Source organism: Entelurus aequoreus, linkage group LG22, assembly GCF_033978785.1.
Source record: "Entelurus aequoreus isolate RoL-2023_Sb linkage group LG22, RoL_Eaeq_v1.1, whole genome shotgun sequence".
Classification (NCBI taxonomy): domain Eukaryota; kingdom Metazoa; phylum Chordata; class Actinopteri; order Syngnathiformes; family Syngnathidae; genus Entelurus; species Entelurus aequoreus.
The window spans coordinates 14,086,186-14,112,033 of record NC_084752.1 but is presented as its reverse complement, the minus strand read 5'-3'; the positions used below and the strand labels follow the sequence as shown (position 1 = coordinate 14,112,033).

The window sequence follows — 25,848 nt, the reverse complement described above, 5'->3', positions numbered from 1 at the left end:
TGTGGGATAAGAGTTATTTCATATTAATGTTATCGATCGCTGTATTTTTATGCGAATCAGCGATGAACTTGAATGCAAACGTTACAATTGTTTATTCGTATCAGCGACCACTAGGGGGAGCCAAACAGTGACGTCATTTCTTGTCAGAAGTTGAGTCGTGACGGTTCTATCAAATATGGTTGAAAATGACTAAAAATAACTGGATTGTTTATCATTTTAATAGGCCACTATTGTGCGAGACTTAGAAAAACGTTATTGATCCACAAGGGAAATTGTTCCACACAGTAGCTCAGTTACAAAGGATGGAAAGGATAATGAAGGTATAAAGTAGACTAAAAATGTACCATAGTAGCAATATAAAATATAAAATATGTAATATTTACATATTATATATACAGTATATAATACATACTGATATATTACATTATATTTGTATATAATATATACAATATATGACAAATCCCAATTGCAATGTGCAATATTACAGTATATGTAACAGCTGCAGCATAAAATAGAGAGTAGATCCAGCAGAAAATATACATTATAAACAAAGAGAGGTAGCTAACATAGAAGGTGTCAGGTAATAGACAGATATCATCTATTGCTGTATGGCGAGTGATTATACAGCTGGGTGGAGTGCGGAATGAAGGAGTTCTTGAATGGAACACTGTGGGAACGAAGCTGAAGGAGCCAGTTGGTGGAGTGGGTGGGCAGGATTGTCCATGATGGCGAGCAGTTTGTCCAGTGTCCTCCTGTCCCTCACGGACACAAACGCCTCCAACTGCGTGCCAATAGTTTGGCCGGCTTTCCGGATCAGTTTGTCAATCTGGTTTAAGTCATTTATGCTGGTGCTGCTCCCCCAACAAACCACTGCAAAGTACAGGGCACTGGCCACAACAGACTGATAAAAGATCTCCAACAGCTTGCTGCACACATTAAAGGACCTAAGCTTCCTCATGCCCTTCTTGTACACAGCTTTGCTGTTGTCCTTCCAGTCCAGTCTGCTGTTCAAGTGGACTCCCAGGTACTTGTCCTGCCCCACTACTGCCACCTCCCAGCCCTGGATGTTGATGGGCTCCACAGGGTTCATTATCTTCTTGAAGTCGATGACCAACTCCTTGGTTTTGTGCACTATTATATGTTATATATATATTGATAATGTTGGAATTGTTAAAATATCATCAATTTCTATTCGTATACTTAATGACTACCACTAGGCAACCTTGCTGGTGTCATTAAATGTTGTTGTTTTCAGACACCAAGATTAGTAAACAATGTGAAAAGGCAGAACAAAAGTACAAAACAGGAAATGTAAAAAGACAAAAAATAGGACGCACAACGCCTGCTGATGCTTCAGATACTGTGCTACAATATAGCACTTCCTTTTTTTGTAGTTGTGCAATACAATAGTTATATGTACTTTCCAATAATCAATTAGCCTTACAGAATGATTGACATGGGTAAGCAGACACACCAGGAGATTATTGCAGTTGCAATTAGCATCGATGCAAACATGCTCGTCACTCTTTCAAATCTGATTCTTTTTGTAGATTCTTTAAAACCTTCCGATTAATTGTGTAAAAAAAAATCATTGCTAAATAAAAAAATAAAAAACAATTATTTAAAACCATCATATTTATTTAGAAAAATCAACAGTTTCTTAAATATTATGTCTATTATTTATACCCCAATTAATTATTTAAAATCATCCATGTGTATATTTTCTATACCGGGTCCTGGGTGAGCCATAAGCATTCATACTTATGGTCAATATAGAGCACAGGTGTCAAACTCAAGGCCCGGGGGCCAGACCTGGCACGCTGCATCATTTCATGTAGCCCATGAAAGCCTGGAAAACATATGAGTTAATTAAGTACTTTGTCTTTTCTTACTAAAGGTATTTGTTCTTTCCATTTTGCTATTTAAAAATAACATGTACTGCGTGCAATTTCATATGTTTTAAACTTTAATTGTATCTAATAATGCAGCAAAATATTACATTCCAAAAAAAAGTTTGTTAAAATAAAAATAAATACAATATATGCTTGACTTATAATCAAATCGTACACTCTAAAAATGGATAGATTTTAAGGTAAAATTCTGGGGATTGAGCTGCCATTTTTTTGTCGTACAAAAAACGTATGTACCATTTTTCCATATACATTAACACACTATAAAAACAACAACGGGGGGACGGCGTGTCGCGGTTGAGAGAGTGGCCGTGCCAGCAACCTGAGGGTTCCAGGTTCAATCCCCACCTTCTACCGACCTCGTCACGTCCGTTGTGTCCTTGAGCGAGACGCTTCACCCTTGCTCCTGATGGGTCGTGGTTAGGGCCTTGCACAGCAGCTCCCGCCATCAGTGTGTGAATGTGTGAGTGAATGTGGAAATGGTGTCAAATTTGCGCTTAGACTTAAAGCAAAAGGGAAAACGAGGCTGAGAAAATATCGGATAAAGCAATTTTCAGACAACGAATAAGACGACTTCAGCAGTTTCAGTGAGCAGAAGGAGGATGAAGATAGCGTCCAATGACTTCTCCGGTACGCTAATTACTGTATGCCGTGTTACATGCAGCGTCTTTTGGTCAATTTGTGAAAGAACACAAGCGCCTGTGCAAACGTTTCATGTTTCAACGTGTACATCTAAAAATTTGTCCAAAAATTTAGTGGGCGCGGATAATATTTTGGTGGTCAGTAGTCCAGAAATTACAGCACTACTACCACAGGGATGATCGTTCCACAACCTGTGCTGTGTCCAGGGCCAAGGTGACAGACTAAGGTGCACTAAACGACATGATGTTTGAGATGGACTGTGGTAAGCACAGGTAACAACAACACACACTTGGGTGAAGTCCCGGGCAAGGATGCTATCCAACCCTGCTCTGGGGAACAAAGAATAGTCTGATCTCCGGTTTTTACTTCACGGACCCTGTCAAGGAGTTGTTGCTGTGGGTACTACAGTACATCTCGTTAGACCCTCCAAAGCCCACCCACAAGCTCAGGTTCTTGTGTAGTAGAATTTCTGACCTTTGACCTATATTTCATGTCTGTCAAGAATGTATGCTCATTTAATTTCTCTTCTATTCTGTGTCGCCGGGTGTGGGACAAAAGTGAATATTAAGTCGTGCCAACCTGTCTACAGAATGTTTTGATTGTTGAAGTATGATTAAGGAATCCAAGGATGTTGCAAAAACAAATGACGCACGAGAAAGAACTGTGACGCACGAACCAACAGATAAAAATGGCAGGAGACCGGGACTCGAGATTGATTGCTTTTGTGTGTCCTCCGGAGGACGTTGTGTGTCTGCATGGACAGCTCAATCTGACTTGATAATGGGTAAATAAACTTTTTGTACTAAATTCACTTTTGTTGCTGTTTAAGCTCTGGAAAATCCACCACACTTGCCTGGCCACAGAGGTGCTGTTCAATGTCCCGAGACCTGGTTGGGTGCCCACTGACCAGACCACCCGACACCCGCTCAACACATTGCATTGGACCTTAAAGAACTGCTCACCCCCAAATCCTCCACATGACACCTCCACTCCAAACAGGCTAACCTCCTCCAACCTCCAAGGACAAAGCTACAAACTATGGGAGACCGGGCTTTCTGCTCCGCTGCTCCCAGTCTGTGGAACGCTCTCCCTGACCACCTGAGGGCACCTCAGACTGTGGATGCTTTTAAAAAAGGCTTAAAAACCCATCTTTTTAAAAAAGCCTTTTAATAGATTTTTATAGATATGCATGCTGGTTCTAGCTGTTGGGCTGTTTCTGGTTTTATATTTTATTTGTTTTTATTATCTTTTATTATTATTATTACTTTTTTTTTTTTTTTTTTTTTTACACTGTGGCACTTTGAGGTTGTTTGCTCAACGTAAAGTGCTTTTTAAAAATAAAATCTATTATTATTATCATTATTATTACCACTGTGTTGAGGCACTGGGTCCAAGGGTGGTTATCAAGCCTGGTCACATGCAGCGTGAGGCCCTGGTAGACCTTGCCCATATCTTCTAAATCAAACACAGCATAGTGTTAAAAATCAAACCCATTTTAAATCACTTGCATAATAATATAGCACACAATGATTCCCACTTTAATTACATTTTGTAAAAATGGCATCCAGATAACAATCAAGACAATGTCCCAAGTTTTTTTACAACGACCGAGTCAGCGTCGTCCACAGACAAGGGCGTTCCAGTCCTTTCCCATGATGCTTTAAAAGTATCTCAGTCTTTCATAGGCAATACATAACAATACTTGTCTTCTACTTCAGTTGCTTGGAGTGCATGTTGAACTACAAACCTTGCAGTAGTTCTGGGACGCATGTTGTGATGTGTTAGACGAGACACTGGATGAGCCTGTCCTCCATCATGCAGTACACGGCGGCGTGCGACTGGTCAGCGATGAAGGCGTTGCAGGCTTGCATGCTGATGCTCGTGCAGCCTCTCAAGTCCAGAAGAGCCAAAGAGGACAGTCTCTTCAGGTACGACATACATCCATCTGTCAGCTGGCAGCAACCTGATCAGACAAATCATTGTTTTGGTTATTACTCACATCTAAATCGACCTATAAACATCCACCATATGGAACTAAAGTATTGCTAGCATTCACTTGTCATTCAGTTGGCAGTTAGTTATAATAAAAGTGTCTGTGTTTCATACATCCATGAAAGAAAAGATTTTGCTCATAAACACATTACGACGGGACTGTCTGTATATGTAGCCCGTTGCTCCAACTCCGTTGAGTAGATGGCATCGTGATTACGCTTCGTTTGCACCTGGGGCCTCATGTAACGAGAGTTGCGTGGCGTTCCTACTAAAATAAGACATACGTTCACATCCAGAAAACTACCCACACCAGTAAAAATTCAGATGTATTCAAAGCCAAGCACTTTTTTTTACCTCGCAATCAACGTGGATTTGATTTTAGGAGTTGGCTTGACATGGCACGCCCAGATCACACCCCCTTTTAAAAACGCAACTCATATTGCTTAAGTGCTGCACGTTTTATGTAATCTTGCAGTCGTTTAAATGTAAACATGCCAGCATTAGGGCTGGACGATATATCGAGTTTGTAAGATATATCGATATATTTTTAAACAAGATTAAGAATTGAATCAAATTAAGAAAATATCGTAATATCGATATAATTTATTTGACGTTAAAATGACCAAAAATCCGCTAATTTGTTGTGTTCCTTGTTCTCCCCCGCTTCTCACTTCCTCTCAACACTCCATGGCCGACTAAACCCCTCCCCTTCCTCTTTCCAAGACGTGTTTGCACATATAAGAACATCCATGATTGGTTGGTTGTTTACTATGATGAGTCACGATTGGTTGAGATTAGGGCAAAACATTAGGGACAGGCCAATCAGAGGCAAGATAGGGTGGGTCATCGAACCAGGAAGAGAAATCACAACAGACATCCCAAATGATGACGAGAGAGTCGTAGAAGAGAAGAGGGAATATTCAAAGGGGCGATTTATATATAAAAAAAAACTAGTGGAAGATGGCAGAGGGATTCTCTTCTTTAGACTTTTCTTTTAGCGATGTAGACGACGTCCAGGAAACCCACAATGTGTCTACTTGGCCACATTTGGACAAATGTATGCGTCTGGATAAAACATTCATTTGAGTTGTTTACCATGTAAGCCCAAATCAAAACTCTTCTCCAGTTGCCAAGCCGGGCATATTTGGCACGAGAAATGCTGCCAAAAATGTATGCCGAAGTGAGGAAGATCATAGCCGCACAATTAAGTCAAGTCACTTACTTGGCGCTGACCAGAATCGTACGTGTGTGACAGTCCATTACATCGTCGACTGGGAATTAAAAAGTGCCTGCCTGAAAATGTATTTTTTATCTGAGTTTGATACATTTGTATTATTTGCACAGCTATGTTATTTATTTTACGTAGAAATACAATTTTTGTATTTTGTTTATGTTATGTAATTCTGTGCTACTTAAACAGTTTATTTTCTGTGCTGTTAATACCCATCTTAACTAACCGGGTTAATAAAAGTGCCACTGACTGTTTACAGTACAGTTGTCATTAACGTTCAATTTCACTGAATCTCGCTCAAAAATGAATATACGTTCACCCGAAAATCTATTGAGATATTTATCAAATATCGAGTTTAAGTAAAAATATATCAAGATATACTTTTTCGTCCATATCGCCCATCCCTAGCCAGCATATCACAAAGGATAGTACCGTATTTTTCGGACTATAAGTCGCACTTTTTTCATAGTTTGGCCGGGGGTGCGACTTATACTCAGGAGCGACTTATGTGTGAAATTATTAACACATTACCGTAAAATATCAAATAATATTATTTAGCTCATTCACGTAAGAGACTAGACGTATAAGATTTCATCGGATTTAGTGATTAGGAGTGACAGATTGTTTGGTAAACGTATAGCATGTTCTATATGTTATAGTTATTTGAATGACTCTTACCATAATATGTTACGTTAACATACCAGGCACGTTCTCAGTTGGTTATTTATGCCTCATATAACGTACACTTATTCAGCCTGTTGTTCACTATTCTTTATGTATTTTAAATTGCCTTTCAAATGTCTATTCTTGGTGTTGGGTTTTATCAAATAAATTTTCCCAAAAAATGCGACTTATACTCCAGTGCGACTTATATATGTTTTTTTCCTTCTTTATTATGCATTTTCGGCCGGTGCGACTTATACTCCGAAAAATACGGTAAGTACTTTTGACTCTTGTTGGTAGCAGTTATATATGTGACATCCTCCCTGGTCTCCGGTGCCAGTGTGCAGCGACCACCCGCTGGAACATGTATCGACAGCAATAGGTGGCAAAATGATCGCCTAGATAATTTACCATATGTCCTTACAAATATGAATATGAAGCATTAAATGCATTGGCTAAAAAGTTAATTTTCTGTCCATGCCTCAACCTTTTTTACATTGGTTAAGTCAAATCTTGGCAAAGTTCGAACGACCGCCTCTGTGTGCCGCTAAAGTATCCACAGCCTGTAGAATTGTGCGTATGTTAGCCATGAAGTTGGCGTGAGGCAGTGCACATTTTCACAGCAAAGTCAGTTTTGATACATCGCATCTCTGCCGTGGAAAAAGGGCATACACCAAGTCTTTGTGCAGAAGCAAGCTTGTTAAATGAGGCCCCTGGTCTGACAAACAATCAAAAGACAAAGCAGTTGATTGCATAAAAGTGACTAGCGTTCTAGTGAGTCTTTCTGCTCTTTTTGGACATTTTTGGAGACTTTAACATGAAAGAGCTTATTGATCTTCTCAACCACGAACCTGGATGTATCAGCACTTAGTCAGTGGAGCATAAAAAAATATTTTAAAAAATGCAGCTGAGATGGGCTCCAGCACCCCCGCGATCCCGAAAGGGACAAGCGGTAAAAGATGGATGGATGGATTTTTATTCCTATTAGGGCTGGAACAACTAATCGATTAAATCGATTAAAATCGAATATTAAAATAGTTGCCGATTAATTTAGTCATCGATTCGTTGGATCTATGCTATGAGGTTTTTATTTTATTTTTTTGAATTAAAAAAATGTTTTATTTTTTATTTTTTTTAAACCTTTATTTATAAACTGCAATATTTACAAACAGCTGAGAAACAATAATCAAAATAAGTATGGTGCCAGTATGCTGTTTTTTTTCCAATAAAATACTGGAAAGGATAGAAATGTAATTTGTCTCTTTTATCCGCTTATTAATCGAAGCAATAATCGACAGATTAATCGATTATCAAATTAATCGTTAGTTGCAGCCCTAATTCCTATTCAAAATTGTTTCTGCATTTCATGTTTCTTGCTCACTTTTTGTCTGACGCAGGGTCCAGAAAATTACATGGACATGCCTCATGTCATGGCCAAATATGCAAATTACGCAATTAATTAATCTTGTCACATGACAACTGATCTGTGGTGCTGCTATAGAGATTGTCCAGTGATTAGCTGAAAAGGTCAATCACACTACAGTCAGAGCATCCAGGAAGTGTACTGAAGTACCCCAATGCATACTGTACACATGTTTATGAAAACTTTTGTTTTCAATCCATTAAAAATGCTGACGGAGTTGAGTAAAATTCTGCTAGACGCATTTTGCTGGAGAAAAGCAGAAAAAGAATGGTTGCCCTACTTAAGTGAGTTAAACATTTGATTCATAGCCTTTTAAAAAGACGTGCAAATTATGGTTGTGCGATATAGATCATATAATTGATTGGGCAGACAATAAAGCTTTTAGCGCTATTGCTATATCAAATTTGACAGCGACAAGCTCACAGACACGTTCTCAACGCACTGTAGCATTCTCACTAGCAAGCTGCTAACGCCCCTCCACAGTGCAACTTCTAAATCACTCATCTTCGCTGCCAAAGCAGCAAATAAACAGTGTTTCTTACGAGGATCATTATCACCGGAGGACTAGGAATAGATAAACATGCTACACTACACACCGTAGGAGGATATAAAAAAAAAGGATAGCTAACCATTAAGCTAGTGCTCTTCAATGTAAACGGGGTGGGCGCATAGATACAAATATTGACAGTCCGATATTTTTAATCATAATATATTTTTTTGTCCTTATTGTTATTTACAAACTCAGAAAAAAAGAGCTAATAGCAGTTTTTGTTTTTGTTTAGTCATTTTGCACTATTGACTTTAATATAAATGTTGCCATCTAGTGTTTTTGTCGGATTATAGTTGTGATCAACATTGTAATAATTTAATGATACTGAAAACATTTTAAGTATCAGCATTGGAATTACCAATACTGCCCCTGTAACTACTTGGTATTTGACAGCTCCATTGCCAAATTTGTAGTAGATAGTAGATAGTACTTTATTGATTCCTTCAGGACATTTCCCTCAGGCAAATTTTAAATTATGTAAATAAATAAATAAAGTGTGAACCAAAACTAATGTAAAAGTATTAAAACAACATAAGAATAAGTGCGTATTAACTTTTAACAGAAGTGTGGATGGAATTATGTTACAAGAGAAAGTAAGCAGATATTAACAGTAAATTAAACAGTAGATTAATAATACTTTTCAGAAAACTATATAACTGGAAATGATGCAATATGTTACTGCGTACGTCAGCAGCCAAATTTGGAGCCTTTGCAACCCTTTTGAAATGCTTCTATTATCATATATCGCAAGAGGCTGCAATATATCAAGATTTATAATGAACTGGCTCAGTAGAGTGGTGACGGAGTAGGACAATAAAAAAATAAGGCACCTGTGAGAGTGAGTTCACTAAGGTGGTTGCGTGTCTGAGTGCCCCCCGCAGCCAGCAGTGCTACAGAGGAATCTGTTATGTCCTTGCAGTGAGCCAGGTCGAGCTTCTCCAGGTGTGGCATATGACGCTGTAGCAGCCTCACGGTGGACTCGCTGATCTCCAGACCGGAAAGGTGCAATGTCAGCATGTTCTTCAGTCTGCAGCGAGAAGACTCCGAGCCTGAGACAAAACAAAACACGTTATGAAGAGAAGAAAACCTTTGAGCACCTTCTGTTGGAACTGACCATGTTGGGTGAGGAGCTCTTTGATTTGATCATCTTTAATTCCTTCACACCAGCGCAGGTCTAGCAGTCGAAGGTGGGGCGTGGTGGGGGAGGCTAGAGCTGACAGGCACGACCACGACAATCCAGCAAGCCTTAATTCACGAAGACCTAGAGTACCAGACTGAGGGGTTAGGCAGCAGGATCTGCAACATGCATGTTCATCACTTCTTCCAGGATTTCACCATGTCACAATCGCGCCAATTCACGCAAATTCAACCTATCCCTCCAAATTATGTGAAGCCTCGCAACTTTGTACAAAGCCCTCAACTTCCCCACACATTTTTGCAACTCTATTTTTTCTCTGAGCATCGCTCAAGGGCACATGTCAATATGTCAACTCTTTATTGCCTAAACGGCTCAAACCTACTTTCTGTTCCAGTTTGCAACGCTGAGCCTTCTGGATAATGTAGCATTCAACACATTTAGCAACCACCTAATTTCCTAGTGTACATGTATTTGTATATGTATTTAACCTTTATTTATTCAGGGTAAAACAATTAGGAACAGATTCACATTTGCAGAGGCAGCATTTACATGACAGAGATATTAAAGTGTGATGATAATCTCCACCACTATAGGATGCTCTCAACAGTTCACAAAAGCTATTATCGTGCGAGGGAAAATGTGTTGGAACATAAATGTTTAAGACGGACAGACACTTTTCAAGCGTAAAACACACGCAAAGAATGTCTGCAACTTGTGTACGACAGAACAGACAACAGACAATAATGAAGCCTTTGATGGTGTTTCTTTCTGTAATTATATTTTTTTTTTAAAGTGAAAACAGTACAGTAATTTAATAATGATCTATTAGTATGTGCTTTTACTGTCATGTACTTTTCAGTCTTTGCGATATAAAACGAGTAAAACATCAATAGCTGGGACCTAGAGCCAAATCCGGGTATTATCAGGTTTCAGGCGATGGTCTAGAGTCCCTTTAGGCTACTGTTTATTTACCTGAATCAGTGCAGATTTGGGCGTATTTTGAAAGGTTTAGATGCAAATATACACTACCGTTCAAAAGTTTGGGGTCACCCAAACAATTTTGTGGAATAGCCTTAATTTCTAAGAACAAGAATAGACTGTCCAGTTTCAGATGAAAGTTCTCTTTTTCTGGCCATTTGAGCGTTTAATTGACCCCACAAATGTGATGCTCCAGAAACTCAAATCTGCTCAAAGGAAGGTCAGTCTTGTAGCTTATGTAACGAGCTAAACTGTTTTCAGATGTGTGAACATGATTGCACAAGGGTTTTCTAATCATCAATTAGCCTTCTGAGCCAATGAGCAAACACATTGTACCATTAGAACACTGGAGTGATAGTTGCTGGAAATCAGCCTCTATACACCTATGTAGATATTGCACCAAAAACCAGACATTTGCAGCTAGAATAGTCATTTACCACATTAGCAATGTATAGAGTGTATTTCTTTAAAGTTAAGACTAGTTTAAATTATCTTCATTGAAAAGTACAGTGCTTTTCCTTCAAAAATAAGGACATTTCAATGTGACCCCAAACTTTTGAACGGTAGTGTATAAGCGATCATGAAAAAAATATTTACAATGGGATAGTGGATTTATACACTCTTAAGAAAAATATTGTTTTAATGATTTAAACCAAAAATATCACCAAGAGGTTACTGCTCGCTACAACCTCACTTCATTTGACAATTATGGTATTTAGAGAAAAAAATATTTGAGGCACATCATGTATATACATTATATTGCCAAAAGTATTTGGCCACCCATCAAAATGATCAGAATCAGGTGTAATCACTTGGCCCGGCCACAGGTGTATAAAATCAAGCACTTATGCATGGAGACTGTTTCTACAAACATTTGTGAAAGAATGGGCCGCTCTCAGGAGCTCAGTGATTTCCAGCGTGGAACTGTCATAGGATGCCACCTGTGCAACAACTCCAGTCGTGAAATTTCCTCGCTCCTAAATATTCCAAATTCAACTGTCGGCATTATTATGAGAAAATGGAAGAGTTTGGGAACAACAGCAACTCAGCCACCAAGTGGTAGGCCACGTAAACTGACACAGAGAGGGGTCAGCGGATGCTGAAGCGCATAGTGCAAAGAGGTCGCTGACTTTCTGCACAGTCAGTTGCTCCTAAATATTCCAAATTCAACTGTCAGCTTTATTATGAGAAAATGGAAGAGTTTGGGAACAACAGCAATTCAGCCACGAAGTGGAAGGCCACGTAAACTGACAAGAGAGGGGTCAGCGGATGCTGAAGCGCATAGTGCAAAGAGGTCGCCGACTTTCTGCACAGTCAGTTGCTACAGAGCTCCAAACTTCATGTGACCTTCCAATTAGCCCACGTACAGTACGCAGAGAGCTTCATGGAATGGGTTTCCATGGCAGAGCAGCTGCATCTAAGCCATACATCACCAAGTTCAATGCAGTGGTGTAAAGCACGTCGCAACTGCACTCTAGAGCAGTGGAGATGCGTTCTCTGGAGTGATGAATCACGCTTTTCCATCTGGCAATCTGATGGACGAGTCTGGGTTTGGAGGTTGCCAGGAGAACAGTACATTTCGGACTGCATTGTGCAGAGTGTGAAATTTGGTGGAGGAGGAATTATGGTGTGGGGTTGTTTTTCCAGGAGTTGAGCTTGGCCCCTTAGTTCCAGTGAAAGGAACTTTGAATGCTTCAGGATACCAAAACAGTTTGGATAATTCCATGCTCCCAACCTTGTGGGAACAGTTTGGAGCGGGCCCCTTCCTCTTCCAACATGACTGTGCACCAGTGCACAAAGCAAGGTCCATAAAGACATGGATGACAGAGTCTGGTATGGATGAACTTGACTGGCCTGCACAGAGTCCTGACCTGAACCCGATAGAACACCTTTGGGATGAATTAGATTGGAGACTGAGAGCCAGGCCTTCTCGACCAACATCAGTGTGTGACCTCACCAATGCGCTTTTGGAAGAATATTCGAAAATTCCTATAAACACACTCAGCAACCTTGTGAAGAGTTGAAGCTATAATAGCTGCAAAACTTGGACTGACATCATATTGAACCCTCTGGGTTAGGAATGGGATGGCACTTCAAGTTCATATGTGAGTCAAGGTAGGTGGCCAAATACTTTTAGCAATATAGTGTACACCTGGAAGGTTCCAAAAATTAAGCATTCATCCGTGAAAGACAAAGTTGGACTTACCTGTGCATCGCTAAGTAACATAATTAGGTGTGAATGAATGATGGGTTCTACATGTAAAGCGACTTTGGGTACTTAGAAAAGCGCTATATAAATCTCAGGTATTATTATTATTATTATAATTGATTGACATAATGAGTGCCGTGCTGCGGTGATCGTGACGCTAATGAGAAAAATCATGAGTTTGTTTGCAGTTGATTTACTGCTACTAATATTAATCTCTTCTACAATTCATGTCTGTAGTTGTTTTTATGGTGTGAAGTTCATATTTTGTCTCATTATTTAGCTGTAAATGTCCCTGTTAACCAATTTTTGTTTGCAATATCGAGATTCAGTATATGCTGTTGAGCCTACGAGAGATTTATTCATCTATTTTAATAATACACTTTATGATATTTTCTTAATGCACTGCTAACGAATATCGACAAAGACGTTATAATGTGGTCAACCGTGTCGAATAAAGCACTTGGCTTTCCTGTAAAACAAAAACCACTACACTTTTACTTTCTGTTATGAAAATCAACAACAAAAAAAAGGTGAATTGGACCAACAATCACAATATTTATTACTAGGTCTTAACATGACGTTAGTTTATTTGCACAACCAGGTCTTTGTAGTAATATTTAGGCATAGCAACCAGAAAAGAACACACACTAATTAAAGTAAAAGTACCACTGATAGACACACACACTAGGTGTGGTTAAATTATCCACTGAATTTGACCCATCCACTTGTTCCACCCCCTGGGAGGTGAGAGGAGCAGTGAGCAGCAGCGGTGGCCGCACTCGGGATTCATTTTGGTGAATTAACCCCCAATTTCAACCCTTGATGCTGAGTGTCAAGCAGGTAGGTAATGGGTCCCATTTTTATAGTCTTTGGTATGACTCGGCCGGGGTTTGAACTCACGACTTACCGATCTCAGGGCGGACACTCTAACCACGCGATCTCTTGTTCTTTTCGTACGTCTAATTCTGCTATCAAACACTGCTAACAGAGTCAAGAATAAACTTGATTGCATCACAGAAAGTTTCTCAAACAACTCAAATGTTCAAACAAACATTTTACAAAGTGATTGCTGCAGACACGAGCAGGGTCCGATTATATTCCACAATTCCAGATGATGAAAGTGATATTTCTAAGAGCCATTTCCTTACACGCACTTTCGTTTTTTACCCTGACTTTATTACTTTTATGAACCACTTCTTTCGGGACTCTATAAACGCTCTTTCCTATCTCTATATTTGAACGACTGGAACGCCCAAGAACAGAACAGCAATATGGCATTTTCTGCTCAAACTCTACACTCACTCTCACTTATTTTAATGGTACACTCTTGTAACCGTCTTGTGAATTAAGCCGCGAAGAAGAAAAACAGATTTGACGTCGTATGCAACCCAGCTATACAGTATTTGTGTCCCAGATTTTGTTGACATTCTGTGCTTTTTGAGGTTAAGGCTACAAGGAACACTTAAAACATGGAAACAAATTCATGAAATCAACAAATTGATTAATTCATTTTCCACCGCTTGTCCCTTTTGGGGTTGCTGGGGGGCTGCACTTGGGCGGAAAGCAGGGAAAAACCCTGGACAAGTCACCACCTCATTGCAGGGCCAACACAGATACACAGACAACCATTCACACTCACATTCACAGTGTTATTAAAAACATAAGCCTCAAAACATAGCAACTTTTGCAGCAGCTTTCTGAAAAAGTTGCCAAGAATGCAAGTATTTTAGGCTGCAACAGTCACAAAGAAAGCCAGCAAAATACTGAAAGCACTGGTTAGTGTGTGCTGTACCTGGAAGTCTGCTGAGAAGACAAGTGAGCTGTCTTTTGGCCAGAGGGGTCCATGACAGGTCCAAGGAGGTGGGCCGGTGTTTTATGATGCCTGCCAATGCTTTGTTACTCAGAGGGCTGCAGCGACTCAAATCCATACGACTCCAAAGATGCTTATCAAACGTCCTGCAGCAGGCATGAACGTGAGATTCAAGAAGTTCAACATAAAAGCAACATTGAGGACGTACCACTTGTACCAGGCTTTGCACACCGTCATGCACTTCAGCAACTCAGCTCTGTTCAGGTACTTGAACACAGACACCCACACGTCCTTCTCGCCTCCACTGTCACCCACGTCCTTAAAGGAAGTGAACGGCAGGGATGGAAGCGTGGGAGAGACAGGCAGGTCCTCTTCCTCGGAGGACACAGCGGTGCCCCGAGTGACGTAGTTACTGCGGAGACCTGACCTGCAAGATGACAATATTTTAGTTTCTTGTTCATGTTCTCATTTAGTAGAAACATGTACAGTACAGACCAAAAGTTTGGACACACCTTTTTATTTCAATGCGTTTTCTTTTTTTCATGACTATTAACCTTGTACATTGTCACTGAAGGCTTCCAATCTATGACACCTTTGAAGTGAAAACCATTTCAGGTGACTACCTCTTGAAGCTCATCGAGAGAATGCCAAGATTGTGCAAAGCAGTAATCAGAGCAAAGGGTGGCTATTTGAAGAAATGAGAATATAAAACATGTTTTCAGTTATTTCCCCTTTTTTTGTTAAGTACATAACTCCACATGTGTTCATTCATAGTTTTGATGCCTTCAGTGACAATCTACAATGTAAATAGTCATGAAAATAAAGAAAACGCATTGAATGAGAAGGTGTGTCCAAACCTTTGGCCTGTACTGTACACTGTCTAAAAAGATGAGCTTAAGTAAAGATGATACTTTGATGGTTATATCTTTACAGTTATACAAATAAAGCTGCTTGGTCAGCAAGTTTTTGCAGTAGATAAATGATATACTGTACTGTTGGGAATCAGAAAGGCTAAGTGTTAGCTTTCAAGTTTGGTCACAAGTTTTGTTTGATGAAATTATTCATTACGTAAGCTGTCCTCTCACTTTTTGCTGCGTTTCCAAAAAACAACATTTCTTACCTATTGGTACCTATTTTTGTGTATTTGGAATCTGCATACGTCTCGACAATTTGAAATCAAATCATGGAGGAATTGCGGAGATATTTATAAATCAACCTCGCCTTCCTTCATACTTCGTGTGACGTTTTTCGGAAGTGTCACGAGACATTACCATATATGGTAAAGTTTTACCTTAAAAGCTTTGTGCAAGTCCGCCATTGAAGTCCGACACTGTAGTCTAAGCTCCTTTTTTTTCCTCCATCCTCTTGTTGTGGGGCAGACTGGCTTCTACATGCACATGCATCCTCTGCAGTTGCCATTTCTATTACAAATTAGCGTAAAGTTCTAACTTATATCTGTCAGTAGACTCCACATGGAGGCGCTGAAAACAACAACATGGCTGACAAGTAGAAGACACAGTCGAAGTGGAGGCACGTAAATAACACCGCCCATTAAACTGCGCATCGTGAAGAGATGGCCAGAAAGCATCCTAAGAGATGGCCTGTAAAACATAAATTATGTAACGTTTTGACCAAAGAATCACTATTACATTTTCTGTAAACCACAAGGAAGTGTTAGAAATGTAGAAAAAAAACATGACCCCTTTAACTACAATACTGTAAGCATGGACACAGTCAAAGTCTACAGAAATGTATGTATGTAAGATTTTAGTTTTAAGCAAAACTCAAACGCTGCTCTTGGTTTAGAAAAGCTTACTGGCCCCCATCCTACATGTCTGAGCTCCCGCGGCCTCACCAGACAGGGCATTGAGGTCTGCAAACAAACTGTTCCTGTCTGTCCCACGCTCCAGACTCAGCACTAGAGTAGACAGAGCCTTAATTGTGGCTGCCCCCAAATTATGGAACAAGCTGCCTCTGCACATTAGGGCTGCACAAACACTAGAGCATTTTAAAACCATGCAAAAAACGCACCTATTTTCAAAAGCATTCTGCAACTAGCACCTTGGTTTAACTTGTTTTATCTCAATAGTTTTGATTAAAATGTGCTGTTATTTTATTACATTATTCACTGTTTTATTGCCTTAATTGTTTATGTGCCCTGTTCAGCACTTTGGTCAACTTCGGTTGTTTTAATGTGCTGTATAAATAAAGTTTGACTGCACTTAAGAACAAAGAGGCTTACACAATTGAGATTTCTTGGTTATTAGCTATTGTCTTGTGACTGTATAAACAACACTACTTTGAGTTTTATAGCTCTTTTTTTCACTTTGGTGGAGGTGTGTGCTCTTTTTAGTGGTACAATATAATTGAATGTATAAAAAGTCCAACCTTCCTGGTCCTTGTTGACTTTGTCCATCACGTTTGTTGTCACTGCTCTTGAAGCGTGAAGGTTTGGACAAAGTGGACTTTTTGTTCAAGCCCGGATGCCCACCTGCATTTAGTGTCTTAAAACCCATGGCAGCTTCCAGTTTGGGAACTATAGAACCTGTGTCAGTCAGAAAAAGGGGAAAGAGTGAAGCAAAAATCTCCAAATATACTTTTGATCAAGTGTGTCAAGTTTATATTTGTGAATGTAAATACAGTATGTGTTTATGGATTTGGACTCAGAGATGTGTTTGGTTATTTTTATGGGCATCAGCCATTATATTGCATATTTGTTTCTCTGCAGGTTCAGCATACAGTGAAGTGGTTAACCAAACTACCGTGATAAGACATCTACATCACAAATTGTACAACAAAAGCACTTGGACAACATCAACTGTGACAACCTTGAATTGTTTCCCCACACCCTCTACAGCTAAGTAACAAAACAATTTACTAAATATGAAACAATATTTAAAACCCAAGATTTCAAGACATGCAGTCAGACTTTGATTTGATGTGTTTTACTGTGTCGCGTATTGGTTGTCGATATATTGGAGGTGTGGCCCCTTAGATGAAGCATTGTACTGTGTTTTGAAGGACATTGAATTCATGAGAAATGTCATAGGTTGATAAAAACAGTGTTATGTGCTGCATTAGGAGAATGGAGACGATGACTAGCCAACACAGCGAGATAAAATGAGTCCTTTTGCAATTGATAATAGGAGTAGACAAGAACAGACAAAATCAACTGTATGTGATTGATGCTGATAATGTCAACATGTTTTTGTTTCCATCTTTTGAAAAAAATACATGAGGGCAATGGCACAGAACCTGTGCCATTTGCACCTCCAGGAAATAAAATACATAAATAAATGTGCAATAAATAAACTGCAATTTGTTTTAAAAGATTAATTCTAACTACCTAAATATAATCTAAATCTTTTTTTTTTTTTTTTTTACATATTTGTAAATGTACTACCTACTGTATCCCAACTCTATTATCATATATTCCCATTAAAGGTTTACTGTATTTCTTCTTTCTAAATTAAATATTACCACATTAGTCGTGACCCCCTCTGAAAAAGTTTGAATATTCTGCAAGTCACAGCATATGTAATTACGAATATTTATTTTTCTGTATATGCATTTATATTTCGACCACAATTCAATGTGGTGGGTTTGTTTGTTATATTTATTTAAAGTAATTTATAAAATGTTTACAACATTTTGTTGACTGTATTGTAATGTGCTTATTAGTGTCAACATGCTATTAGCATAAATTACATGTTCAGTTCAGTTTCAGTTTATTTGGAACATGCATATGATACAATGCATATTTCCAGTTGTTTCATTACAGCACGTCCGAAAAGGAATAGGAAGAAGCAAAGCTTATGTAATCCTACCCTTTTTCAAATCATAGCAGTTTTATACCATTTCCTTGTTCTCTGTTTGTAACAGCTCTGGTAACACTGTATTGCCCCGCTGTCGACTTCTTGCGGTGGTCATGGTTGCTTGGCAGAAAAGTGAAACTGTTGGTGTTGTTAGCTTTGGCGGCAAGCGGCGGCTCTATGGTGTTTTTTTCATGTACTTTGCACCGACCAGAGCTGTGTCAGCCTTTGTTGTACAAATGTTAAGTGCGATACAAGGAAAATCTATTATTATTATCATAATTATTATTAGATCACTTGGGTGGTCAGAAGTGTTTAAAATACTCTTTCGGTTTTGTTGTTTAGATTTGGGTTACTAGGCAACGGCTTCGAGCTAGCATGTAGCTAGTTAGCCCGCGGCTTTTCGATTCGCTTACTTTAGCAAATCTGTGCCTCCCGCCGGGTAGAGTTGAAGTCGAATATATTAGCAAGCTGTCCTGTCGCTGTGATCACAATCAGTGGTCAGGAAATTACAGTTTTTAGTGGTCATATTATATGTATTTGCTAATTATATTTTAGCAACACTAAATTGGCCCTAGTGTGTGAATGTGAGTGTGAATGTTGTCTGTCTATCTGTGTTGTCCCTGTGATGTGGTGGCGACTTGTCCAGGCTGTACCCCGCCTTACGCCCGAATGCAGTCGAGATACCCCCGCGACCCCAAAAGGGACAAGCGGTAGAAAATGGATGGATGGATGGATTTTTAATTAGCTAATTCTATGCTAAAAACTAACTCCACCATGTGACTTGTACTTACCAGGTCTGTCGGTCTTGTTGGGACTTTGCAGAGTCACAGTCAGGTAGGATCCACACAGGATGTCATCATTCAGATCAGACACCAGCAGCACTGGAGGTTCTGGGTCAGAATCCCAGAACTCTTCCTGCCCATCTTCATCTTCAAAATTGTCCATTTCCTCTTCGTCAAGGTCAAACTCCTGTCTCTCGCTGTCCTCATCTTCCTCATCTTCAGTCTTGAACCTCCTACTAGGCTGATAAGGAGGCTGATCTTGGTCTCCGTTTTCACTACCGTCATCATCCTCCTCTTCATCTTCATAATCAGACTCCTCAGTTGAATGTCCTCTTTGCTGGATCCTGGAGCCCCCCCTCAACCTCACCCCTCTCCTCCGCCTGCCATTCATGCCACTTCCAGCCTTCATCTTCATGAGGGAAGGACTTTCCCGGCTTCCTCTCAGGGCCAACCCTCCTTTGAGGAGTCCCCGCCGGTTGCTACCAAACCCTCTCCTGGAAGAAGAATGCCCCCCTCGATGAAGCCGCATCCTTTTTCTCTGAGTGGCTGCAGACACCATCACAATAAAATGTGTGAGAAGAGTGAAAATATCAAAGTTCAAACAACAACAACGTAGTAAATAGTTGAAATGATCAATTAGTGTGACCGATGAAGCATTTGAAGGGCACCACAGTTAAAATTTACCAGTTGATCACATAATTGATTGTGAGCACAATATATATATATATATATATATATATATATATATATATATATATATATATATATATATATATATATATATATATATATATATACATATACATACAGGTATGTGTGTATATATATACTGTGTATATATATATATACACATAAATACATACATATGTATATGCATATACATGTATGCATATATACACAAAAATATATACATATACATATAAATATATACATACATATATTTAAATACATACATATATACACATATATTTAGATATATATATATACACATGGTTTTCTGAAAATGTGACCAAATCGGCTGGGTCAAAAGTATACATACAGCAATGTTAATATTTGGTTACATGTCCCTTGGCAAGTTTTCACTGCAATAAGGCGCTTTTGGTAGCCATCCATAAGATTTTGGCAAGCTTTTGGTAGAATTTTTGACCTCTTGACAAAATTGGTGTATTCTACATTAAGAGATTTTACAGTATTGACAATATTTCATGTGTATTTTGGTACAACCAAGAACTGGTTAGACTTCTAATGAGAGATTACAATCAATATAATAAATGTAAAATAAATAAAAATTCAAGCCTGGCACGGGCCTACAAACTAACCTTCATCCTCGTCGTCACTGGAATCTCCATCACGGTTGTGTCTTTGTTGTCGGAAGATCTTTGCCATGCGGGCATCCAGGAGAGTAGACGATTTCCGTTTCTGGAAAGAAGAAGGAAAAAGAAAGTGATGAAGTAAGCATGTCAAGTAAATCTGGGCTGTTCACGGTTTTCAGTTGCGTACCTCAGAGTCATTGAGCCCTTCAATACACTTTGGACATTCCCAACAACTCGGTAGGTCTTTATTGATAACTCCTTCACCCTGAACCTGTGACAGAAGAACAAACAACAATCACAAAAAACATTAATGACTTGGCATAATGAAATATTTTGATTAAATATAGTCTCTCCAGTGCACTTCATGCCAAAGAGCTAAATGCTGGGTTCATGTAACCACATCCCATTCTCAAGCCTTGTCTGAGTCTTTTAGGTGTTCATTATCAAATTTCAGACTGGCCTGTACATGTGTCTTCTTAAGACCTTGTGGATACTGCAGGATCTCACTCCATTACATCAAAAGTGTGTTACTTATACATGATCATGCCGATGGTCACTTAAGTAGCTGATCATCATTGTTGTTGTCATGCTCTGAAAGTGTTTGCTTGTTCTACTTTAATAGAATGAATGACCTCATAAATAACATTTTACTTTGTTTCTGCTAAACCTTTGAGTCAACTTGTCCCTTGTAATAGTTTAAGTTTGGTTTAGCGGCTTCCCAGTCGAGTTAATTCAAAAGCCCGTAGAAATAATTGCAAACTTAGCAACACTTCGAACGCTGTCATCATGACAGAAACAACCGTACTATTTAGGTTTATACTGTAGAAACACATTTTTCCTAAAGGAATAATGTCGAAATAATATTTGTCTTTTCATTGTTTTTGCCCATTTATTGGGCTTTGTGTACTTTTTCAATTAATGCCAAAGTGGTACAGCAGTTCTGAATTGGCTTCACTGCGGTTGGAGATACGGTTGGAGATACTGAACAATTTTCCCCCCATTGGGCCTATCAGCCTGTTTTTCTAACATTTTATATAAACTTTGGACATTATCTGGAATATAAGCGAATGACGATTGGACATAGTAGATTGAAATGAATTGTAGTTGTCGATGTAGTTTTTTATATATTGTTAATATGTGATTATAGTTATGTTATGTAATATGTTATTATAGTAAATACAAATCTTTACATAACTTGTAAAATATTAATTATACATTATTTGTTAAATATCTAATTATAAATGTACTTTGACTGCATTTGTGTTGGTTGTGTCTTTTATGCAAACACTCAATAGTCAAAAACTTTTGTTTGCTAATACAGTAATATACAGTTAACCCTTGTTTATCGCTGTTAATTGGTCCCAGGCCTGGCCATGTTAAATGAATTTCAACAAAGTAGGAATTAATAATCATACATGGAATATTTTTATATCTAGAGCATAAAATACCCCGTTTACGACTTTCTAAATATGGTTACAAGACGCACACTTTGAAGCACGATGTGGTGATGGATTACAGCGACTGTATTACAATTAGAGGTAGGGAAAATAATCTAGTGTTAGATGCCTCGCAATTCGTACACGGACGATTATAAAATTGATTAGTAAACATCAATAATCGATTTATTTATTGTAATTAAAGTAATGCAGACAGATCTAAAATTTAGCTGACTGCAACGAGCCACCTCACCGAGAGATTCGACCAGCTTCTTTATTTTAGGGCACTTATGTTCCAGTTTTGCACACATTTCCATTAATTTAATAAATGTGGGAATTAATTAAACTGTTTATTATTTGAAAGTTGCAAGTGATAAACGCTTATTTAGTGAAACGAAAAGAAATGTAAAACTGCATCAATATATATATAAATTAAAGGTATATCAATAATTGATTTTTAATTGAATCGTAGCTCCTGAATTGTGATCGTAATTGAATTGTGAGGTGCCCAAAGATTCCCACCTCTAATTACATTACTCACTAGGTTGCAGTCAGCCCATAGTGTTTTACAAGGGTATTATTGAAAACCGAAATGGGGCTACGAACTAAATCTTGTTTAGCTCAAAAGCTTGGCTTTATCCTTCAATCACTAACAACAAACTGGACACAATAACCACACATGTCTCCTTGTGTCGGCCCCATTGTTAGAATGATTCAAGGCCAACATCAGTCATTGCTTGTTGGGCCTAAGTTTGCAGTTTTAGACTTTCAGGATTGGTTTCAGGGCAGTAGAACACGGTTTAAGAATTGTGGGCATAGAAGATCTGAGTATGTTTTATTGGAGCGCTGCGGTGTCGTCCTTCTATGTAACAAGGAAAAGAAAAGGCGTGCTTTGTGTGTGTGTGTGTGTGTGGGGGGGGGAGACGTTCCTCCAGTGCCTATGTACTTCAGGGCTAACAACCTTCACTTTACCGGCAGTGGGTCTTTACAGCTCCGGACTCGAGGGTGAATGACGAGGCCGGCGGTTTGTTGCAACTTTGTGACTTTATTGGTGTCTTGCACGCAGCCATCCACCAAGCTACGAGCACCTGCACACTCACTGACGTCACTCACCTCACATGCTGTCATATCTTAAAAGGCCACACACACACACACATACGCTACTCTCATAACAACTAACAAGACATCATGGCGAAGCCAGAAGTCGAGTTTCTTAACATGGAGACATTCTCAATACTTTTCTTTTATCGACCACAAAGAAAATAACATTTTAGTTAAATGTAAGTTGTGTCTTGGATCAAAGATCCCATCTACTTGATCAACAGATTGTATTATTCTCCAGTGCAATAACAGTACTGAAATGAAGGCTAAAAGGGCATTAATGGGAGCCTTAAAAAAAAAGAAGAAAAAAAGAAGTAACTAAATAGTTACTTTTCACAGTAACGCATTACTTTTTGGTGTAAGTAACTGAGTTAGTAACTGAGTTACTTTTGAAATAAAATAACTAGTAACTGTAACTAGTTACTGGTTTTCAGTAACTAACCCAACACTGATTATAACACACTACTAAAGGTAGGAAAAAAGATGTACTGTACATATTCATGCAAAATACGTTAAGATGTAATATAAAATAATTCATTTGAAATCAGTTATAAAATAAATGTTTTAATACCGTGAGGCAAGCAGGGTGGACGATCTGTGCACAGTTGGAACATTCCATCAGAGAATAGAAGCCATCTCCAGTTTCCTCGTGATTGGGCTCCTTGCATACTTCACAAACTGCCGACAGTGGAAGTCCAGGCTGGAAAAGAAAAATAAGATGAATTAAACTTTTACTTTCCTTGGAAGCTCTAAGATATTGCATAAGCCTTTTTTGTTTCCAGACTATTATTGCATGTATATTCATTTACAAAACCTTATTTTCTAAAATACGAAGAACAACTTTACAAATTCCAACTTGCAGTGACTGGCTAAAAAGACAATAACAGCATATAGCAAAGTGACATTTTACAAGAAGATTTGACAAAGACATTTGCTGCATAGGATGATGGTTCTGAAAGTGAAGAGAAGAATAAATGATAAATGATAAATGGGTTATACTTGTATTGCGCTTTTCTACCTTCAAGGTACTCAAAGCGCTTTGACAGTATTTCCACATTCACCCATTCACACACACATTCACACACTGATGGCGGGAGCTGCCATGCAAGGCGCTAACCAGCAGCCATCAGGAGCAAGGGTGAAGTGTCTTGCCCAAGGACACAACGGACGTGACTAGGATGGTAGAAGGTGGGGATTGAACCCCAGTAACCAGCAACACTCCGATTGCTGGCACAGCCACTCTACCAACTTCGCCACGCCGAAGAACACTATTATTAGTAGTATTAAAGGGCAACTGCACTTTTTGGGGGGGGATTTGCCTATCGTTCACAATCATTATGAAAGACATGACGACGGATGTATTTTTTTTCCAATGCATTCTAAATATTAAATAAATGTGATCAAAGGTACGCTTACAATGGAGCCCGTGGGAGCTGGTCTATTCTGCATTTAAATCTCCTAAAAACATCCAAACACCTCCATTAAAGTTTCATATACATGATGTAAGTGTATATGTAATGTAGTAATGGTCATGTTTATATTCACATTTAGTTACATATTTTGCTCATTTTAAGCATACGCGGCGCATTAATTTCAAAAGCCCATCACAACGTTCGCTTTTTTTAACATCACTGATTATTACTCACTGCAGACTTCATGAGAGACAACAACCATAATAAACATCACTTACTGTGCAAGGTCTGCTGTCATTAGGACGCCGACTGCTAGGATGTTCATATATTCCCATTTAGATGAAGAATACCTCATAATCCTCGCTAAAAAAAGGGGGTGGAACCAAGCATCTTTTCGTGTCTAAACTGGCTGTTAAAGTGAATCAACTTGCTGGAATATGTCTTCGTTCTTCTAGTATGAAGGTGAGATGCATGATTTATGATCTAGAATAAAGTTTGACGTGCAAGGATGCAGCTGATCAGAAGATGATGTAAACGTTGGCACACAAGCTCATGATTACAGCGCTGCGATAAATAGTTTGTCTGCGTTAGCGCTTGTAACAATATCACTAAAACTTGATTATTATTCAAATCCCGAAATTTAAATGGAGTATTGATGGCGCTTTTTGGATGTTTTTTTATTGGGTTTTATGGGCGGAATAGAGGACCTCCCATTAGTAATTAAGCAATAATGTTAATATTATTGTTATTTTATTCAAAAATGAGTTGAGGTTAATAATACTCTCTTAAAAGAAACATGACTAATTTGTGTTTCATGGACACAAAACAGGTCTGTAGCAGTCAGAATGCTTGTTGGGTCATATACTAATTAATTCATAACCTTTATTTGGTGCTATTTTCTCATTTGTATCTGTCTCTTTCCGTTACAATAAACGTAATATAAAAAAAACTATTTATACATTTGTAGGAATAGATTAGATTGTGCCCAGATAGGTTGGTGTTTGGGGCCTACTTGAAAACACGCTGAATGTCTATTTCATTTTCAAAAACGAAAACGTGAAAAGGGTTTCTTACCGAGAGACACTGGCGCAGCACACACGTTTGCTTGAGCTTTCCAGGTCCTCCAAACTTCTTCATGTCTCTGCAGAAATTGCAGTCTCCACATTCAGTTCTGACACATGCGTCACAGCGCTTACATCTGTTCAGAAGGAGAAGAAATCAAATGGTCATTAATCACTTATCTTTGTAAGTTAAAAAAGTTTGTGGCGCCAAGGTTTCCCCTACATGTAATTGATCGTGGCGGCCCGCCACAACATAATAAAAGCTGCCACACCTTAAAAATTACGTTTTTTTTTAAATTTAAAACAAATTAAAGTAATACAATGTATAAAATAGAGATGGACCAATATGTTTTTTTCAGGGCCGGTACCGATACCAATTATT

General features: G+C 38.7%; 1 protein-coding gene across 1 annotated transcript in view; it reads right to left on the bottom strand.

Annotated features, from left to right (window-relative positions):
- Nucleotides 1-4,049: 4,049 nt before the first annotated feature.
- kdm2aa (lysine (K)-specific demethylase 2Aa) overlaps nt 4,050-25,848 on the bottom strand; it is a 49,705-nt gene continuing 27,906 nt past the window's right edge. The window contains 10 exon segments of the mRNA XM_062032414.1: nt 4,050-4,515; nt 9,242-9,460; nt 9,526-9,672; nt 14,529-14,692; nt 14,755-14,973; nt 16,935-17,091; nt 19,153-19,689; nt 20,463-20,727; nt 23,565-23,693; nt 25,480-25,603. Of these exon segments, the coding sequence (XP_061888398.1) occupies nt 4,334-4,515; nt 9,242-9,460; nt 9,526-9,672; nt 14,529-14,692; nt 14,755-14,973; nt 16,935-17,091; nt 19,153-19,689; nt 20,463-20,727; nt 23,565-23,693; nt 25,480-25,603 (2,143 nt within the window). The 3' untranslated portion in view covers nt 4,050-4,333.